Below are 20,098 nucleotides of genomic sequence, written 5' to 3' on the forward strand. Positions count from 1 at the left end.
ACATATATATATATATATATATATATCTATCAACAACAACTTTCTTATAGACACTGCACTTTAACAGATTAGGTTAAAAAAACAGCTTTAAGGCACTAAAAGTTTTAGAAAACAGTTCCCCAAATAGAAATGTGGTGGCAGTGTGAAATGTCAAAACACACAGAAACTATCCCCAACATACCCTAAATTAACATTCCTTGATAATTATTGATGAAACGAGTTTGAGTTTCCAATAAATGTTTACATATATATATATATATAAGAATGGGTTGGGGTGTGAGGTCTCCAACCACCCTATTAGCTCAACCTCCGTCAGGTCTGGAGCAACTCATGCGCCTAAATATTCGAGTACCTCACGAGTCATGACAACAGTCGCCAGAGGCGGGATTTGAACCCCAGACTAGGGGGAGCTTACACCGCCGAAGCGGATGCTCTACCAACTAACATGAGAATGCGGCGCATATATATATCCTCAAAATTTCCAAGTTATTTATTAGTAAAAATTTAATATGCAGGGAAGAGATACAAAGGATAAAAGCTAGAGATCCAAGCATCACCCACAAGGAAGCCTTCAGCACCGCAGCAAAGAATGTGAGTCTAATCAAACATTAAGTAAAGCAAATTATAATTTGTTAATCTAATTTGCAAATTAAACTATTTAATCATTAAGTAAAAAAAATGTAAATTTAATTAAATTACCACACAATTTTTATTCATTTACATATATAACACCCAAAGTAAGTTAACGAAAGGTATTTTTGTAAATGCCCCTCATAATTAAATTTTTTACAAATGCAGTGGGCGCATTTTCCTAGATTTCAGCAGAGGGAGAAAGGAGAAGGATGCAGCCTAAGGAGAGAGGGCAAGAAAGCTAGAGACCAAGATGCAATTTATCAGGTGTGTTAAATGGATAGGGCTGTGAATTTAGCTTGAACATCATTAATCGACCTATGATCGATTTGAATTTTGGCTCGGAACGAAAAAAAATGAGCAGATCCATATGCCGAAATTTCCAATCGATTTGTTTTCAAGCTGATTTTGAATCATACATGAATCGGCTCGAACCAACTCAAGATTGACTCGTAAACTATATAGATGATGCCAAGTAAAATTTGATATAACTAGTCATGAGCCAATTTCGAGCTTATTTTGAGCTGGAACGGATCCAAATAACTAAATTTGAGCCTGTTAGTTTCAATTTTGAGCCGAAATAGATCCAAATAATTAAATTTGAGCCTGTTAGTTTCATCATCTGTTGATATTTAGGAGGATTTGCAGGCATACCCCCCTCAATTCCTATGCATTTAGATATTTAACCCTTAAACTTCAATTTTTACATGCATGCCACCTTGCCTCTGTTCGAGTAAAATGATGGTATTTTTAATGCGATATGAAAGATATGGGTGGTATAAATGTAAAGGAGTAAATTTAAATGTTAGATATGTAAATATATAGGAATTTCATGGTATGAATGTAAATTTCCCTAATATTTACTAAATTATCTTCAGATGGACGAAAGAAGAGGGCCTAGATTTCAAGAGAGGAAGGCATTGAGGCACGCCCTTGCTAACTAGTCGCACAATAATCATGTATGAAATTTCTTGTACAAATTTTTATATGGAATGTTTTATCACCATCTTTATCATTAATAGACTTAGGTTGGATCTGTTTGGGACAATTTTCTGTCTGCTTTGTTTTCAATTTGTCAACATAATTCTATTTGGAAAACTATTTTCTTGCTGCTTTTAAAAAAATTATTGTAGTAAACAGTCTCGACTGTTAAAATATGACATGCGTCAGAAAGCTGCGATCTAATTTTCTGAAAATAAAATGAATTTGTAATTGTCAATGAAACTTTCTACTGCAGTTGCTTCACATGCGCTTCTTCAAACAACTGCAGCTCCCCCAAACAAACCCTTGGGGTGCGTTTGAGGCAACAATGCAATGACTCACTGAAGTTTTTTTATATTTGACAAAATTATATTTCGCCTAATTTTTCAAAAAATAGCTGAAAGCTGTGTTTTCTATCAGATATGGCTAAAAAGTTTGGTGGTTTCTAGAATGTTACAGTTTGATTTAAATATATATACCACAATTTTTTGAACAACTGTTTCATTGCTGCTTCTTTAAACAGTGACAACCACAGTTGTTTCTTCAAACACCTGCAACTAACCTAAACAGATCATTAGAAAAAAAAAATTTTTAACAAGTAATATATGATGATGATGATGATCAAGCATTTTTTATAAGAATTTTTATGTAAAATTTCTTACATGATTTCAATTTCTTAAATTATGTTGTAATTATGAACTTTTATGTGTGAGATGCTGCAATTTCTTGAATTATTAAAATCTAGTCCAAATTAATCGCTTTGCTAATTAGAGGCTATATATATATTCCATTTAAATGTTTCCCAGGCGGTGCATGGTTTTTATTTATTTATTTATTTATTTATTTATTTATTATTAATTTAATGTTATTTTAGCAGAAAAAAATTTGTTCATAATTATTTATAAGACTATATATCTTCAATTTTATGAATATTATCACCCAAATATCAAAAGAGCATGTGGAAGCCAATTAATATTTGGGGTATTTACATACCTAACACCCAATTCTTATGTATTTACATATCTAATATGTAAACTTAACTTTATACATTTGTAACTAGCAATTATATCACATCACATCAAAACTATCATTATTTTATTTTTTTGAAAATTTAATACACCTTTCATGCAGAGATAGGGTGGCATATATGTAAAATGTAAATTTTAAGTGTTCCCAAAATGTATTGATTGATGAACCAAAAAGGAATCCAGTATTCTTGATATTTCCATGTTCAACAAGAAAACCTTGCAATTTAACTGAATTTTGGGTCGATTGAACAATATTCTGTAAACATTTGAGTATCTTAACAATGTTAGAATTAAGTGGTATTGTGCTCGTTAGATTTGTCTTTATCAAGGCACTCGATCTGACTACAAGCTTGCCAAATTCGAAATCCGTTTAATATTTCAATTATGCATTGAAAGCTCCCAAAAGTAATTTAACAGCTTGATCTGGGCTTGATTTGACTCAAATTTGACCAATTTGATTTCTTTGCGTCCATCTCGCCGAGCCAGTTAGTTTGTCTGTAAGTTTGCTAAAATCAGACTTCGTGATAACTTTTAATCAAAGATTGAATATTTTTTGTTTAAAAAGATTTGTCTCAAGATTCATGTCGGATGATATAAATTTGCTGATGGTGCATAAGCGTTACACGCCAATGTCACTAGGAACGCTAAAAAAAAAGGTACACATAATTTACACATACAACCTAATTCTTTCATATTTACACATCTAATACCTCAACTTCAAATTTGACTACATGCCACCTCACCTACACATAAAAAATGTCTATTTGACTGTTTAAAGACATGAAAGATTTGGTTGGTATAAATATAAAAGGTAAAGTTCAGGTGTAAAATTTGTAAATACATAGGAATTGAGTGGTATGCATGTAAAAGCCCAATTTGAAGCACTAACTTCAATTTTAGAGGTCAAAGACATTGGAGCTTACCAAGTGGCAACTGCTAAGCAAGACAAATGTTGTTCACAAACCATGACTTCCCCATCTAATGTGGATTTAAAATCTTGCTAAAAAAAAGAGTCAAAATTACCTGAAAATATAGTAGGAAGAGTAAACATACAAACTATTTTGTAGTCAAAATTACCTGAAAATATATCAGGAAGAGTAAATATACAAACTACTTGCAGATGCACAGGCAACCATATCTGCTGTAGGATGCCAGGCCATGTGGATCACTTTGGATGTGATATCACATGGAATAATACTGTCTGAATTCTCATTTCCTGTCAAATAATTCAGAAAAAAAAAAAATTCATTTTTAATGTTTGGAAGATAAAAAGAGAGCTACAGAAAAAAAAATGTATGAAGCATGAATTAAAAGGAAAATAATGTATATATCACTTTTAAAAAGATAGTGATAGAAGTGGTAAACTTGTAAATATGATCTTTTAGGTGTTAGATACGTAAATACATATAAATTGTGTAGTATGTAGCGTACGTAAGACGCACGCAGCGCTGCGTACGTAAGAGAGGTTATTCAGAGAGTATTGGGAGGTTATATCCGCGTTATACCCCCTATAACCTCCATGTAACCTATCTGTAACCTATTTGTACCTTCTAATAAGTTCCACGCTTCTATTTTCATATGTTTGTAGGTTGCAGGTAGGTTGCATGTAGGTTACATGAGGTTACAGAGGGTATAACGCGAATATAAACCCCCAATACTCTCTGAATAACGTCCCTGACGTACACAGCGCTGCGTACGTCTTACGTGCGAAAAATTTTCTCCTGAATTAAATGGTAGAACCTCGCTGTCTCCATGCAAAGCTGCGCAGTCTTCTTGGTGTTCTACGATTAGTACAATGAGATGGCCTGAGTGATCAATGCAGGTAAATCAGCTCATAACTCTAAATTATCAACAGCAGAGAAAGTCAACATTAAAGAAAACTAGTGATAGTTGATGAGAGAGAAATAACATCAGTAATAGTGACCATCGTTGCCTTGTGCCAACGAGTTAAGGCCAACTTAATGAATACATATTTGGATATGTTAATGTTCCTAAAGTGTCGAACCTACCCTTCACAAATTATGTTGAGCGACTTCTACCGATGTTATATTCAATCTACCACTTTTCCTTCTTAATGCTCCAATATTAACTTTATATATTCATCTAATTGGAGCATTTTTAGCTTTAATTATACATGTCTATGTTATGAGTGGGCCTAGCCTAAGGGCAAATTTGTCTTTTGTATGCCTAAGAAGCGATTTAGTCTTTTTATTATTATCATTGTTGGGTATAAATAGACTTGTTATGTTTAGGGTTAGGTTTTGTGCAGGAGATTAAGTTGTGAGTCTCAAGTCTAGGGTTTGGGAGAGATGTTCTACCTCTCAAATTGTAGGAATTGGGGGAGATCGCCTACCTCTCAAATTGTACGGTGCTTATCTTTTGTATTTATGTGAGTTGTTTGGATTATTGAAGAAAATAAGTGTTTTTGCCCTAATTTCTGCGAAAAAATCATGTTGATCTTGACATCAAATCATATCAAATTGGTATCAGAGCTCAAGGTTTTAGGAATCTGATTAAAGGATCGAAAGCTAAAACAAATTGCAACTTCCTAGGTTGGGTGACGATTACAACATACATAACTCTACGGCTTGCTTTGTCGTTTGCGCGGCAAGTGAGACCGAATCGGCGTGCAAAAACCTGATCTCTCCCGGATTGGCATGATTGCGGCTTACGGAGATCCGTAACCCATCGATTGTAACGACTGCCACCGTAGTATACCAGTGCACCTGTTGAGACTTAATTTTGGGATTTGAAAAGTCTTGCATGTTTATTTCATATTTAATTATTTTCTTGAAGTTTTTAAATTTAATTTGATGATCAATTTATTCCTCAATTTTAGTAGTTTGTTTCATGCCCGATTTATAAAATGCCTTTACCAGATTGTAGAACACATTTGATTATATGTTAAGCATATATTTATTTATTTTTATGGGCATCGTAAGAAAAAGAAAAGTTTCTTGTTGAATGTCTTTATGAAGGATTTTGTACATCCTTATACATGATGTCCACCATGTTCGATTAATTTTCTTTAAATACATGCTTACTTATGTTTTACTTGTGAAAATCTGATTTTAAGTATGACATTATCTTTGAGCTTTATTTTTGACAATCATGTGATGTTTAATTTTGATGATAGAGAGATTAAACATGATTATTGTATATATTCTTTTTGTTGTATATCTATATGATCTGAATGTATTTTGAGTATATTTATTTTACAACTTTTGATAATATTAGTGACTCTGTGTGAAAACTTGAAGAAAAATAGATGGGTTCCTTCTAAATAGATCTTGGATAATAATTTAACTGTTATGACCTCCACACGAGATGACTCACCCCGACATGACGGGATACATCGAGTTGGGTTGTGACAGAATTTTTGGCATCAGAGCAATGGATTTGAAGGAATTAATTTATAACCAAAGCTCTAAGATTGATTATTAGATGAATGTGAGATTTTTGGGTTGTTTAAGATTATTTTTTTTTCTACCCTTTCTTGTATGTATATTATATTAAATTATTGCACGTGCATGGCAGTTGTAAGTATTATGTAATTATGGATCCCCAAGATCAAGATGTGACAGATGGACAGAGTTCCAGTCAGGTTGGGGCAGTACAAAGTACACTAGGAGCTCTTCTATGAGATTCCATGAATCAATTTGTTAGTTTAGTGGCTCAATTGATGGGCGATGCTCAAAGCAGAATGTGTACTTCGAAAGCAGAGGAGGGAGATAAGCATTTGCAATTATTCTTGAGATTGAATCTGCCTCATTTCAAGGGAGCAGTAGAGCCTCAAGTAGCTGAAGATTGGCTACTGAGACTAATGAAATCTTTTGATAGCATGCGGTATCCAGAGAATCGTAAGGTACCCCTGGCGGTGTTTTTACTTGATGGTGAGGCTGAGCATCGGTGGCTAGGGTAATAGAGGGAGAAGTTTCAAGGCAAGCAGAAAGTTGAGATTATTTAGGAGTAATTAACTAATACATTTTGAGATTGGTTTGTACCTCCATCAGCCACACATTAGATGCAGGAGTCCTTTATGAGATTGGTTCAAGGGAAAAAGAAGATAATGCAGTATGAGGCTGAGTTTACTACATTAGCAAGATATGCTCCACAGTTAGTCAGTACTCTAGAGGAGAAGTGCTATAAATTTTTTAGAGGACTCAAGGATAACTTAAACGCCCACTTGTTCCATTTAGGATCAAAGATTTCTATGAGTTAGTAGACACGACAAGATTGGTGGAAAATAATTTGATGTCTACTGAACGCCATATGAATGTGAGCCAGAAAAGATTTGGAGGTGAATCTTTTAGAAGTGGTAGCAGTGGGAAGAATAATCGATTTGGGCCATATGACTCTGGGAGAGGTTCTACAGCTTCTAGAAGGAAAGGTTCATCTATCTCAGTGAGTAATGCTCCCGTTTGCACTTCATGTGGAAGGAGACATCGCGATCAATGTTATTGATTTTCTGAGTAGTGTTTTAAGTGTGGTCAGCCTGGTCATAAGATAGCACAGTGTCCCCAGAAAGCGTCTGATAGTAGATCTGATATTCTAGTAGACCAGAGGGTTGATATACAACAGAAGGCGATCTCATCAAGAACTTTCGGTGAAGGATCTTCCTATAGAGGTGGAGGGAGATTCTTTAGAAAGAAGATAGGAGAGAGTCAAAGATAGTATGTTACTCCTTTAGCTACTACTCCAACTCAACCTATAATTTGTAGTTTGACTCAACAGGAGGCTATGGATGAATTTAATGTTTGACAGGTACAACTTTTACACGGGCTTGTAAAATTTTATTTGATTCTAGAGTTAGTCCTTCATTTATATTTGAGGGATTTATTGCTTGCTTAAGCATCGTTCTTATCACTTTAGCTTCTGGTTTTTTTGTCCTTTTACCCCCTACAGATTATTTAATGGCTAGTCAAATTTGTGTCTGTGATATTGAGATTTCAAATAGCAAGTTGGAGTCCAAGTTAATTATATTACCTTTGAATGAGTTTGATGTTAACTCAAGTACACATTGGTTGAGTAGATATGAAGCTTTTATTGATTGCAGTTGGAAGAGTGTGGACTTATGTGTTGAGGATGAAACACTTTATTTAAAGTGTATCATAGATGTCCTATCATCTTTGATATCAACTCTACAAGTTGATAAATTAAGGAAAAGGGGAAATAATGTATTTATTTCTTATGTAAAAGATGGGAGTAAAGCCACTGTGGCATTTAAGGAGGTTCCTTTGGGAAAGGAGTTTCTAGATGTTTTTCTCTTGAAGAATTGGTAAGTTTGCCTCTGAGGTTGTACCTAATACATCTCCTATTGCGAAGGCTCCTTATAGAATGACACCTAAAAAACTGTAGGATTTAAAAATATAGTTGCAGCAGTTATTGAATAGAGATTTTATTAGACCCAATGAATCTCCTTGGGGTGTACCTGTATAGAAATATGGTATGATGCGTATACGCATTAATTATAGAGAATTAAATAAAGTGACCGTCAAGAACAAGTATTCATTGCCCAGGACGAATGATTTGTTTGACCAGCTTGAAGGTGCATCTGTATTTTCGAAAAAAGATATGAGATCCGGGTATAGTCAGTTGAGGGTGGAGGAGGAAGATGTAGCTAAGACAACTTTTAGTACCCGTTATGGCTACTATGAGTTTTTGGTCATGCCTTTTAGTGTAACTAATGCCCTAACTGTATTTATGGATTTAATGAATCGGGTGTTCAAAGCATTTCTAGATCAGTTTTTTATTGTCTTTATTGATGATATTTGGTGTATTCCAAGTCTGAAGATGATCATGCAATTCATTTGAGATAGATGTTGGAGACATTAAGACAACAACAACTATATGCTAAATTCTCAAAGTGTCAATTTCTCTTTTCTGGGCTATGTGGTAAGTAGCAATGATATTTATGTTGATCCTCAAAAGGTGCAGGCAGTTAAATGACCAAGACCAACTACAGTGTTTGAAGTTCATAGCTTTCTTGGCATGATAGGATATTATAGGAATTTTATTAAAGGCTTTTCACAGATTGCAGTTCCTCTAACAAGATTGACTTGGAAAGCAGTTCCTTTTGATTGGACACCTGAGTGTGAAGCTAGTTTTCAGAGGTTGAAGGATTTGCTTGGTGTTGGCGCCTATTCTGATAATTCCAATGATGTTGAGGATTTTCAAGTGTTCACCAATGCTTCTTTGAGAGAATTAGGTTGTGTATTGCAATAGAATGTGAGAGTTATTGCTTATGCATCTAGATAATTGAAGTCGCATGAGAAAAGTTATCCTACTCATGATTTGGAGTTAGCATTTATTGTATTTGCATTGAAGATATAGAGACATTATTTATGAGGAGTGAAATGTGAGATTTATACCAATCATTAAAGCTTAAAGAAAATTTTCACTCAGAAGGAGCTGAACTTGAGACAGAGAAGGTGGCTAGAGTTGATTAAAGATTACGATCTCAGTATTATATATCAACCTGATAAGGTAAATGAGGTAGCTAATGCTTTTAGTAGAAAATCTAGTGGTGTGGTCATGTGGCGGTTGATTTTTGTGATGTGTGTTGTAAATATCTTTCAATATTACAATACACACACGACAACACTAATAGTAAATATGCAGTTCAATACCAATAAAAATAAATTTAGTATAAGCAATTTTATATTTTAAAATCTTTAAGTTGTCAAACCTCATAATAATAACACAAGTAAAGTTCTAAGTATCGATCTTACAGAGAGTTAGAATTCTTATAGTTATAACGTCAAACACAATATTCAAACTATAAAACTTAAGTAAACAAAACAAATCTAAAAGAAATTTAATGTGTGCTATGAAATGTAGTTAAAAGAATTAAGTTAATTAAACTAATTGTTAAACTTCATAAGTAAACTTATAAAGACAGTTTTATTCTTGTTGGAGGAGGAGTCATTGTCGTTTAATAGTTTGCATGTTGGTGTAGTTCTGTGTGGACAGTCATCATTATATTTTCTTTGAATTCACCAATAAAATTGTGTCGTTTGGTCGTGGTTTGGGTTGAACTATAGGATCAGCACTCTAAAGGTATTCTTCCATAACTCTAGAGATTATATCTTCATATGTATCCTCAATCCTACATACAATGCATCCATAATATTTAACTTATTACACTTAAATATCATGTTATCTTCCAATAAGAGAAAGTTATGAGAAACATTAAAAAGCTTGAAAAGATTAAAAAAAAAGATGCTTAAATATGTTTGTAATGTACTAAAGTTCATCAGAAAAATAAAGTGGCCAAGAAGATCACCTCTGTGTACATTTACAAATATCCAATATAAGTCCATTTTCCTGTCCACCACGTGTGAAAATTTTGAAAGTATTGCTTATAACCATAAACAAGAAAATATATTAGCAAATAATATGAAAAAAGAACATTATTGTACAAAATTAACAACAATTCTAGTAAACCTGTAAGAACCGCTAGCAAATTGATGGCCATCACTACTGAGGCAGCAATCAAATTTGTCAAAAATTGAATCATTATTGTACATCTCTGATAGCTACCAAAGCAATTAAATTTTGTCAAATAGATATAAAGCTTGCACTAAGCTGAAAGGCTGAAAGGAATCAATCAATTTGTCAATTTGAAAAAAAAAAAAATTTGCAGCAAAATACAAGATTAAAGGTAGAACTTCAGGCCAAAAACAATAGCAATCTGAATTGCTTATATTTTCAAAGCCACCAATTAAGATTATAAAGCTTAATTGAAAGAACAACAACAAAGCCCACCAAAACTAGACTACACCTGTATTTGAGAAAATGTCAAAATAATCCTAACTTTCTGTAGATAGTAATTTTAGTCTCATAGTATAAAAAATATCAATTTAATCCCCAGGTACCTTTAATAAGGTATAAAATGATCTTTTTTGGAAATTATTTCAGCCCATATTAAAAAGAATATGTAGACTAATTTAACACTTTTAAAGACTTTGTGATTACAATGATCTCATACAAATACTCGAGAGAGTATTTTGGCATTTTACTAGCCTATATTTATAGTTATAGGATATGAAACATCAGACACATCTCAGCATGCCTTCCATAGTAGCATTTTGTAGAATACATTAAAACCATTAAAATAACTAGTTGGCCAGATGATTAATCCTATGCATGAATATCCCTGAATCAACCTAATTTTGCTATTATGGCAACAAATGGATGAAAACAAAATCTATCTGAATTTTGATTTTCAAAATTCTGCATTAATTTTTAGGAAGATCTACACACCATGCATTTACATATCTAGCAACTAAACTTCAATTTTTACAAACATATCACCGAACCTAAGCATGAAAGACGTATTTCACATTTTAAAAGTTAACATGATGGTATTTTTTATGCAATAAAAAAGATTTGGGCAGTATAAACGTATAAGGCAATCTTTTCATTCAAAAATCCATCTTTCTACTCACCCTGATCACCAGAAATAAAAAAAAAAATTAAATACCTTAGGGCGGAGAAACTCATGCATCTTAAAAGTTGCAACAGGTGCTTCTTCCATGCGCATGTCCCACAACTGTAGAAATGGGGAAAGATAACTAATTGAATGGAAATTCCATAAGACTAATAACACTAAATTGTTGAAGTGAACTGCAAACACAACAGAGGATTTTAGTCACTAAATGAAAATTTAATAAGAAAAGAAAAAATAAAGCAAATAATTACAACAATCCAATCATTTAATATTTATGATACCATTTAAATTCATGGTAACAGAAAAAAGAAGATAAACACCTTTAGGTACATGTAGTCGCGACTTAAAATATGTGTTCCATCTTTGGCAAACTTTAGGTCAGAAATAGAAGCAACAATCTCTGTGAAAAAGGATCTAGCACCTTGGTATTCTGGATCCTTTAAACTGTATGAACAAACTTCAGGTTTTTAAAAAACTGAAGTATAATCTGTGTGTGTGTCTTTGGGGATGGGGGGGGGGAGGGGAGCACCCAATTCCTCTGTATTTAAATATCTAACACCTAATCTCTATCTTTTACATTTATATCACCCAAATCTTTTACATCACATCAAAAATACCACTATTTTAACTATAAAAAAGCGAAATGCACATTTTCATGAATAAGGTAGCATATATGTAAAAATTGAAGTTTAAGTGTTAGATATGTAAATGCATAGGAATTAAGTAGTTATTATGTAAATATTCCAGATATATATATATATATATATATATAAAGTGAAACAAAAATAAGATGGCTGATGATTTATGCAGAATTTTGCCATAAGAATTAGGTGGTTCAAACAAGACTTCTTGGTATTATCGTAATATCAAATTAGTTGAAGCTCACATTCTTGCATTCTGGTCACATAGGGCAGATTGTCTCATGTCAAATAACCGGATAAAACCTCTTGAACTACCATAAGCGAGGAGGTTACAGTGAGTAGGATGGAACTCAGCAGCGGTTATCACCTCTGCATGATTGAAAATCTTAATTTAAAAATGTAATGAAGCTAATTTTCGTTAGCATAGAAGATACATGAGCATGCAGCTGACACACAAAAAAGGAAAATTTACATAAGTAGCACACAATTCTTATGTATTTACATGTCTCACACCTAAACTATCATATTTACATGCATAACACTTTTGCGCTTTAAACCTATGCATGAAACGGTGTATTTCACTTTTAAAAAGTGATATTAGTTTTATTTTTGATGTGATATTAAAGATTCAAGTGCTATGTGTGTAAATATGAAAGTGGCCCTAAATACGCTTAGGGATGATGACAAAGTACAAGATGAAGATGTCAAGTTCTACTCCATATGTGAATCCTGAGATAGAAACCAAGGATTCTGTCCAGACTACTCCTAAACTCTCAAACTTTATCACAAATCATAAACTCAATGGTCATAACTTTCTTCAATGGTCGCAATCCGTGTTTATGTATGTTTGTGGTAAAGGCAAAAAGAATCATCTCACTGGAGAGGACACAATTCATGAGATCAATGACCCCAACCGCCGTACATGGAAGAATCGAGACCATATTATTATGTCTTGCTAGTCAACTCAATGGCACCTAAAGTGGGAGATGGATATGTTTGAGACACATGTATGCAAATGTCCCACAAGATGTCGTGACATTTAAATCCATCATCGGGCAAAAGAGGACCGTTAATTTTGGGACGCACTTGATGACACCCAAAAAACAAACCCACCAAATCCTACTATTCCACCTACTCTCCCACTCTAAATGAGGATATACAACCAACCTAACCTTTAGTCCAAAATAAAAAACTTTGTGTATACACCAGAAGGAAGAAAAATCTTGAGTAGGTGGAAGACAACTTGCAAAAACAAAATTGTTTCAACCAAAACCCAAATCCACATTTACTTGAAATTTTAGGTGAGGAGTCGAGTATTCATGAGTCGTCCCCTTCCTTTTTGGGGGCTATTGAAAAAGAAAGAAAAATTAGAAACTGAATTCAGGAGTATGTATCTTATGAAACACCATCCTCAGCCTATACATCGTTTATATCTAATATTGATAGTATTCAGATTCCTAAATTCATTCATGAAGCTCTTGAAAATCCAAAATGAAGGAAAGCAGTGGAAGAAGAGAATTGAGCACTAAAGCAAAATGACACATGGACTCTTCGAAACTTCCTCAGGATAAGAAGCCAGTTGGATGCAAATGAGTGTTTATCATCAAATACAAAGTTGATGAGAATGTTGAGAGACTTAAGGCCAGACTTATTATTAAGGATTTCACACAAACCTATGGGAATGACTATCAGGAGACCTTCGCACCAGTTGTTGAATTCAATACTATCATAATTCTTCTTTCAGGAGCAGTTAACAAGGAATAGGGACTACATACACTTGACGTAAAAAAATGCTTTTTTGAAAGGCGATCTGGAAGAAGTATACATAGAGATGCTACCAAGTCTTAAGCAATCACCTAGTATGCAAACTCGGGATGTCCCTCTAATAGCTTAGGTAATAACCAATGATGTGGTTTGAAAGGTTTGCTAAGACTATGAAACCCATTAGGTATTCTCAAAATCAAGTTGATCATACATTATTTAAAACATACTCAGGGATATAAGATTACTGCATTGATTGTATATGTGGATAATATGATTTTACCTAGTGATGATGGAAGAGAAATTCTCAAAATTGAATAAGTGCTTGCCACCGAGTTTGAAATCAAGGACCTAAAAAACATGAGATATTTTCCAGGCATAGAGGTAGCAAGATCCAAGAAATGGATTATTATATCAGAGGAAAAACATCCAACATCTATTAATGAAAATAAGGATTATTGGATGCAAACCCGTTGATACTCCGATGGAACCCAATAAGAAGCCTAACAAGGAAGAAGAAAGCATATTTATGGTTAAGACAATATGCCAAATATTGGTAGGAAAACTCATCTATATGTCACCTACTATGTTAGATATTACATTGTCAACATTTTGAGTTAACACATGAATAGCCCAAATGAAGTGCATTTGAAGATGGTATATTGAATTCTAAGATTTCTTAAGAAGACTTTTAGTAATGGATTAATTTTCTAGAAAACCAAAAATAGAGAATTGTAATTAATACACTGATGGTCCACCACAGATTATTGCTCATATGTATAGAGAAATCTAATTACATGAAGTAAGAAATAATTTATTATTTCGAGAAGCAGTGCACAATCATAATATATGACACTTGCCTTGGGGATCTGTGAAGGGATTTGAATTCAGAAAATGATAAGGGAATTGGAATATTCTTTCAATGGACTTGTACAGATGTTATCTGACGGTCAAGCAGCTATCGATATTGTCAATAATCATGTGCATCATCATAGGACCAAACAAATTGAAATTAATAGACACTTCATCTCTGAAGAGGTCAATGGGAGAGTGATACAACTAAGCTACATCCCGACACACCAACAAATTGTTGATATCTTCACCAAAGTTCTTCCTTTCATAACCTAGTAGGAATTCAATACACAACTTGATCTGTACAACATTTACGACCAAGCTTGAGGAGGAGAGTGACAATCTGAGAAGATTTGGTCTTTTTCATATTTGCCTCTCTCAAGTGGGTCAAACACCACCTTCAAATGTTAGAGGATTTTATAAGGATATTTTAGGAAACCTTTGATTGTTTTATTCTCATCCTATTTTATGTTTTTCCTATTTTTTTATTCAGAATTATTTCCTATTCTAATTTAAGTGAAATATGTTTGGTGAGTTTGCAAATAAGTATATGTACCCTACTTGTGAATAATGGATTAAGGAATTTTCCTCCCCGATTAAATTCTACTGTTACATATATAAATACATAGGAATTAAGTGGTATGTAAGTAAATCTTTCCATATTTTAATTTCATGTCAAACAAATAAAAAAAAAATCAAAGTTTGTCGCATATGCACTATTTGATTAAAACAAATAAAGGATTCATAAAATTAAATTAATATTATATATGTAAGATATGTAATTTATAATGTTTATTCATAATCAAACTTCAACCAAAAAAAAACGTTTTATTAATAATTGGATTGTTTGAGCAGAATTAAATTTTTGTTAGGTTAATTCGGTTTTACCAAAATTTTGATAGGTTCAGTTTTTCAGATTGTGGCTTTGAGTTGCAATTGGTTTGCCCAATTTGATCAATCCATCCAAACAAACCAAATGCTCGCCCCTATTTGTCACTAACCAGCGGATAATTCTTTGGAAATTAAACCTAAGAGTTTAAAGTTACCAAATTATTCACCTATTAGATCATCCATGTTTGAAGGCTTCATGTCGATAATGTTGAAGCATTGATTACTTATTTCCAAATTCCATAAATTTATTCTGAGGTCATCAGCAGAAATGAATGACTCGCCATCGCTGCAAGTGAGATGATAAAAGAAGCTAATAGTTGACCAGAACATAAATAGAATGGTCTTTCAAAAGCTGTAGTTGAGCTGGCTATGATAGAAACATGATTTCACCTATGCTTAATCTAAAGGGAAATTTACATACATAGAACACAGGTCTGATGTATTTACATATCTCACACGTAAACTTTCATATTTACATACATACTTCGACTCTTTAAACAAATGTGTGAAAAGGTATATTTCACTTTTAAAAAGTGATAATAGCTCTATTTTTTATGTGATATCAAAGATTTTGAGTGTTGTGTGTAAATATGAAAGTTTAGATGTATGATGTGTTAATACATAAGAATTGTGTGATATGTATGTAAATGCCCCTAATCTAGAAACAAATAAATAATTGAAACAATAAAATACCTATTGTTTGATATCGAGTTAATTTTATAATCGTGAGCATGTGCATATACCCTCCGGCATCTTGCCCAAGCTCCATCTCTAATATTAAGCATCTGAAGGTGCAAGGCACTGTTATTATCCATAGACCATCACAACCTTTGGTGTTGTCAACATGAGATAGGGCAATCAATGTATTCTTAGAAATAAAAACATAAACATTCCCCTATAAATGACAGAATTTCGCACTTCAGAAGAATATTACAAGGTAATCATATGCCTGTATGACAATATCAAAAACATATGGGAGAACGCAAGCAAAATATTAATTCATATTGTCAAATAAATGATCCTCCAAGGTCCTTGGTGTAGATTCCGGAGAAATATATGTTGTTACTTGTTTCCTTAGCCCAACCAGCCAAACTGACCAAACAATACCTTGGGAATAACTAAAACCAGAAAATAAAGCAGTATAAACTTATGTTTCATTTGGTTTTTTTTAAGTTATTTTTATTAAAAGATTGACATATCACAATTTTGATACATATGAGAAACATACAATGAAAATTACCATAATGCAAGTGCACATCCTCTTTGGCACCCCAGTAATGGGCAATAGATGTAAAGCAACTTATCTATCGTTGTAAAAGTCGCTTTCATATCAGATAGCATAGAAGTCAAATGAAGGCTTAAAATTCCGTTTGGGGCTGCTGCAATTTTTTGTAAAGTTAGTCATAAAGCTGTTGTTGGAAAAATACTTTTTTTTAAAGTTGTTGTAGGTATTATAATTTTTTTTTTGAAAAAATCAGACTAATTTTCTTATAAACACTACATTTTTGCATATTTGGTCGTAAAAATCAACTTTTCACAACAAAAATTTCTAAAAAACATAAAAAAAAACAAATAGCCAAATGCAGCTATGGTGATGGTTTGAAAAGAAACGCAATGAAAAAGTTGCCCCAAACAGACCCTTTGTCATCAAAACAAAATTAAAAGAAATGGATAAAAAATAGCCATAATAGGACAACAAAAGGACTAACATCCAAAAAATTGTTTCCAAAGAATGTCCTGGGACGAAGTCATCATGGCACATAAATGGAAAGAGAAAAAAAAAAGAAGGGGAAGATGGGTCAATATATCAGTAATTGAGCATCAGCTAGCAGCGGATGTGAAGGAGGTTGATGGAACAAAACACAGCAGATACTGAACGTCTCTAGCGCTGAAATCAAAACAAGATACCAGTCTACTAAAATTTATAACCATGACAAACTGCATTAAAAAGTACTTCAGTTCGGCTAAATCCAATGTAAGACAAGTTATTTATTTCCCAATTATGATATCATGTAAGAAAATCAGCAAAAAGGTATTTCATCCATTTGAAAGGCAGAAAAACTGAAAATTTTTCAGATGGCATAAAAATAAATGTTACGCAGAAGAACATGACGGAACAAAAAAAAAATAATAATAAATATAAAATATATAAGACCTAATTAATGTAAAGACATGAAGAAACATGTCTGATTTCAATCAGCATACTGAGAGAGGGAGAGGATCTCCGCAATTTGGTGGAGACAAGTTCCTTTGCCTTTTAGGTAACCACTCAAGCCGATAACCATTTATAATAGATGATTTATTTTGGTCAGCCATGAAACTATTCTCAGCCAGTAGAGTATTTTCAGAAGAAACTGGAGGATTCAGGTTCATTTCCTTCACTTCCTTCACTTTATATGGCAAAACCTGGTCAAAAATCAAATTAGTATTACATTTCAAATTTCAAAGGTGGGAAAAGAGGAAAGGAAAATTTGCATACATAGCCCTTAATTCTAATTCTTTTGTATTTACATATCAAACCCCTAAACTTCAATTTTTACATACAAGCCACCTTACCAATGCATGAAAAGGTGTATTTCACTTTTTACAAGTTGAAATGGTGGCATTTTTTATGTGATATAAAAGATTTGTTAATGTAAGAAGCAAAGTTTAGGAGTTAGATATGTAAATACATAGGAATTGTGTGGTATGTATGTAAATGCCCCAAAAAGAAATTGATCCAATATGCTTGTGACCTTTTGCGTAGCACTTTTTTTACCTTCCACAGTTTGATTGTTCTGTCATTTGTTGAAAGAAGAAACATAGAATTATTTGGAGCAGCACACCACCTTAGCTTGTTTAGCTTCTCATCAATTTCCAAACTCGTCAAATAATCAAACTACAGAATGACATATGTCAATTAAATATATAGGAAATGGGAGAAATATAAAATTAGGAATGATTTTAAAAGAAATATACCTCTGGCTCATGACTCTGAAACTCTGTTTTGTAAGTGTACCTAGGATGAATTGGGGTAGGATAATCCATGTGTTCGAGCTCCTTTCGCAAATGTGGCTAACACAATTGTCAAGGACAAAAGTACTTTGAAATTGGGGCATTTACATATGTGACATCCATTTCCGATGTATTTACATTTCTAACACTGCAACTTTACTTTTTTACATTTATACCACCAAATCTGTCATATCACATAAAAAATACCACCGTTTTTTATTTTTAAACCCGAAACACACCTTTTGATGCACAGGTAAAGTGGCAAATTGAAGTTTAGGTGTTAGATATGCAAATACATAAAATTGAGTAGTGGTATGTATGTAAATCTTCCTTTGAAATTTGAATAGATGCACAAGAAACAAAACTCCGCGATAAAACATATAGTAAAACAACTTACATTAATTCCTATTGTGCTTTCAAAGAGTACAATGCGACCACCATGATCTCCAATTGCAAGATATTCACCTCTACTCTCAAACTCAATTGCAGATATGACATCAACTGAAAAGAAGTCCATACGATCAGCTGTTCAATATAACAAAAAGTTTCCATCTTGTCGGTGCAAGAAGGTAACATATTACAAGATGGACATTTATATACAGACCACCCAATTCCTATATATTTACATATCTAATACCAAGATGTTATTTTTTACATTTTTATCACCCAAATATTTCATATCAAAACAAACATACCATTATTTTAAAGTGAAATACACCTTTTCATGCATAAGTAAGATGGCATAAATGCAAAAGTTAAAGTTAGACGTTAGATAAGCGAATACATATGAATAGGAATCGTGTTATTTATGTAAATCTCCCTATCAAGAAACCATTGTGCGTAAATTAAAATACATAATCATAAATATATGACATGAAATTTCATTGCATCAATGGACACTTTACAATTTTTATCTATATAAACACTTGGGTCAAACTCATAGTTACTCATCCCAATCAAAAGTATCAACTCGTCAAAAGCATCCAAACAAGTATACTCAACCTCAGGGATGATTAGAGGTCGCTAACATATCAAATTTACTAAAAAGGGACTCAATCAACTCATCCCAAAAAAGATAGTTAACCTCAACGCTAATTTGAAAAACACCACCTTGCATGGTCAACATATAGCAAATAGAGTCTAGGACACCTAGTAAAATCAGAACAAACCTAACTTTAGCAAGTTGTCATATTATATCATTAAGCATCTTCAGCTGTATCGTACTGATATTCTTTGTTCAACAAGCATCATTATTGTCTATTTTACTCATTTTTGTGAAAACTCGCACGAATGGTCCCAAGCACTCAACTTTTAGTTGCAAGGGCTAAAGACCAACATGTAGAGTGCTCGAAATTGAGTTCCTATAGGATCAACAGCCTTAGGTGAACCCTTTGTGACTCGATTACTCGCGAACGCCGCTTTTCACGCATTTACAGCACTACACACGATTTTGGCTTAAATCGACTCGCCCAACGGCGAACTCGTCCGGACGACCCCAGATGATGAAACAGACCGCGTCGACGCGTCCGGAACGTTGATTTTAGCTAGAAAAGACACCCATATTTCTGTGGTTCCACACTCGCGCGAACCGCACGGAAATCGATGTTTTTTAGGTGCGGGCCTCGGACAACCCAGGTTTGACTCGGGTTCGATTTAGGCTGAGCACGGGCTAGGCACCAGCTCACCTGAATTTGAAATTCAAATTTCAAAATTCTGTCTTAATTAAAATTAATTTAGGATTTAATGTTTTCCATTTAATCTCCCCTCTGTTTGGAATTCATTAATTTCCCCGCCAATCCTTCAGGTAACGGCTCTCGAGCCCGCTCCTTTCATTACTTCAATCCCGCAAGCTCTTCGGGGGCAGAAAA

General features: G+C 33.4%; 2 protein-coding genes across 5 annotated transcripts in view; one reads left to right on the forward strand and one right to left on the reverse strand.

The window, feature by feature from the left end:
• LOC110030999 (protein YABBY 7-like) overlaps positions 1–1,574 on the forward strand; it is a 4,886-nt gene extending 3,312 nt beyond the window's left edge. Inside the window, exons 6-8 of the mRNA XM_020734012.1 lie at positions 516–591; positions 799–897; positions 1,509–1,574. Coding sequence (XP_020589671.1) covers positions 516–591; positions 799–897; positions 1,509–1,574 — 241 coding nt within the window. The remainder of the gene's footprint in view (positions 1–515; positions 592–798; positions 898–1,508) is intronic.
• A 1,286-nt stretch (positions 1,575–2,860) lies between these two features.
• LOC110030890 (serine/threonine protein phosphatase 2A 55 kDa regulatory subunit B beta isoform-like) overlaps positions 2,861–20,098 on the reverse strand; it is a 24,683-nt gene continuing 7,445 nt past the window's right edge. The window contains exons 2-16 of one of the 4 annotated variants that reach the window (XR_002294688.1): positions 18,628–18,755; positions 18,195–18,290; positions 17,995–18,114; positions 17,442–17,642; positions 15,930–16,021; positions 15,404–15,522; positions 11,978–12,101; positions 11,412–11,535; positions 11,125–11,193; positions 10,086–10,177; positions 9,925–9,999; positions 4,380–4,444; positions 3,717–3,855; positions 3,563–3,635; positions 2,861–3,134 (exon numbers count right to left, since the gene is read on the reverse strand). Coding sequence is in view for 3 of the 4 variants with exons in the window: in XM_020733864.1 (XP_020589523.1) it covers positions 3,728–3,855; positions 4,380–4,444; positions 9,925–9,999; positions 10,086–10,177; positions 11,125–11,193; positions 11,412–11,535; positions 11,978–12,101; positions 15,404–15,522; positions 15,930–16,021; positions 17,442–17,642; positions 17,995–18,114; positions 18,195–18,290; positions 18,628–18,755 (1,433 nt within the window). In the remaining variant the exon portion in view is untranslated. The other 3 variants (XM_020733864.1, XM_020733862.1, XM_020733865.1) reach the window with 3 other exon arrangements.

This window comes from Phalaenopsis equestris, unplaced genomic scaffold (assembly GCF_001263595.1).
Source record: "Phalaenopsis equestris unplaced genomic scaffold, ASM126359v1 Scaffold000761, whole genome shotgun sequence".
Taxonomy (NCBI): domain Eukaryota; kingdom Viridiplantae; phylum Streptophyta; class Magnoliopsida; order Asparagales; family Orchidaceae; genus Phalaenopsis; species Phalaenopsis equestris.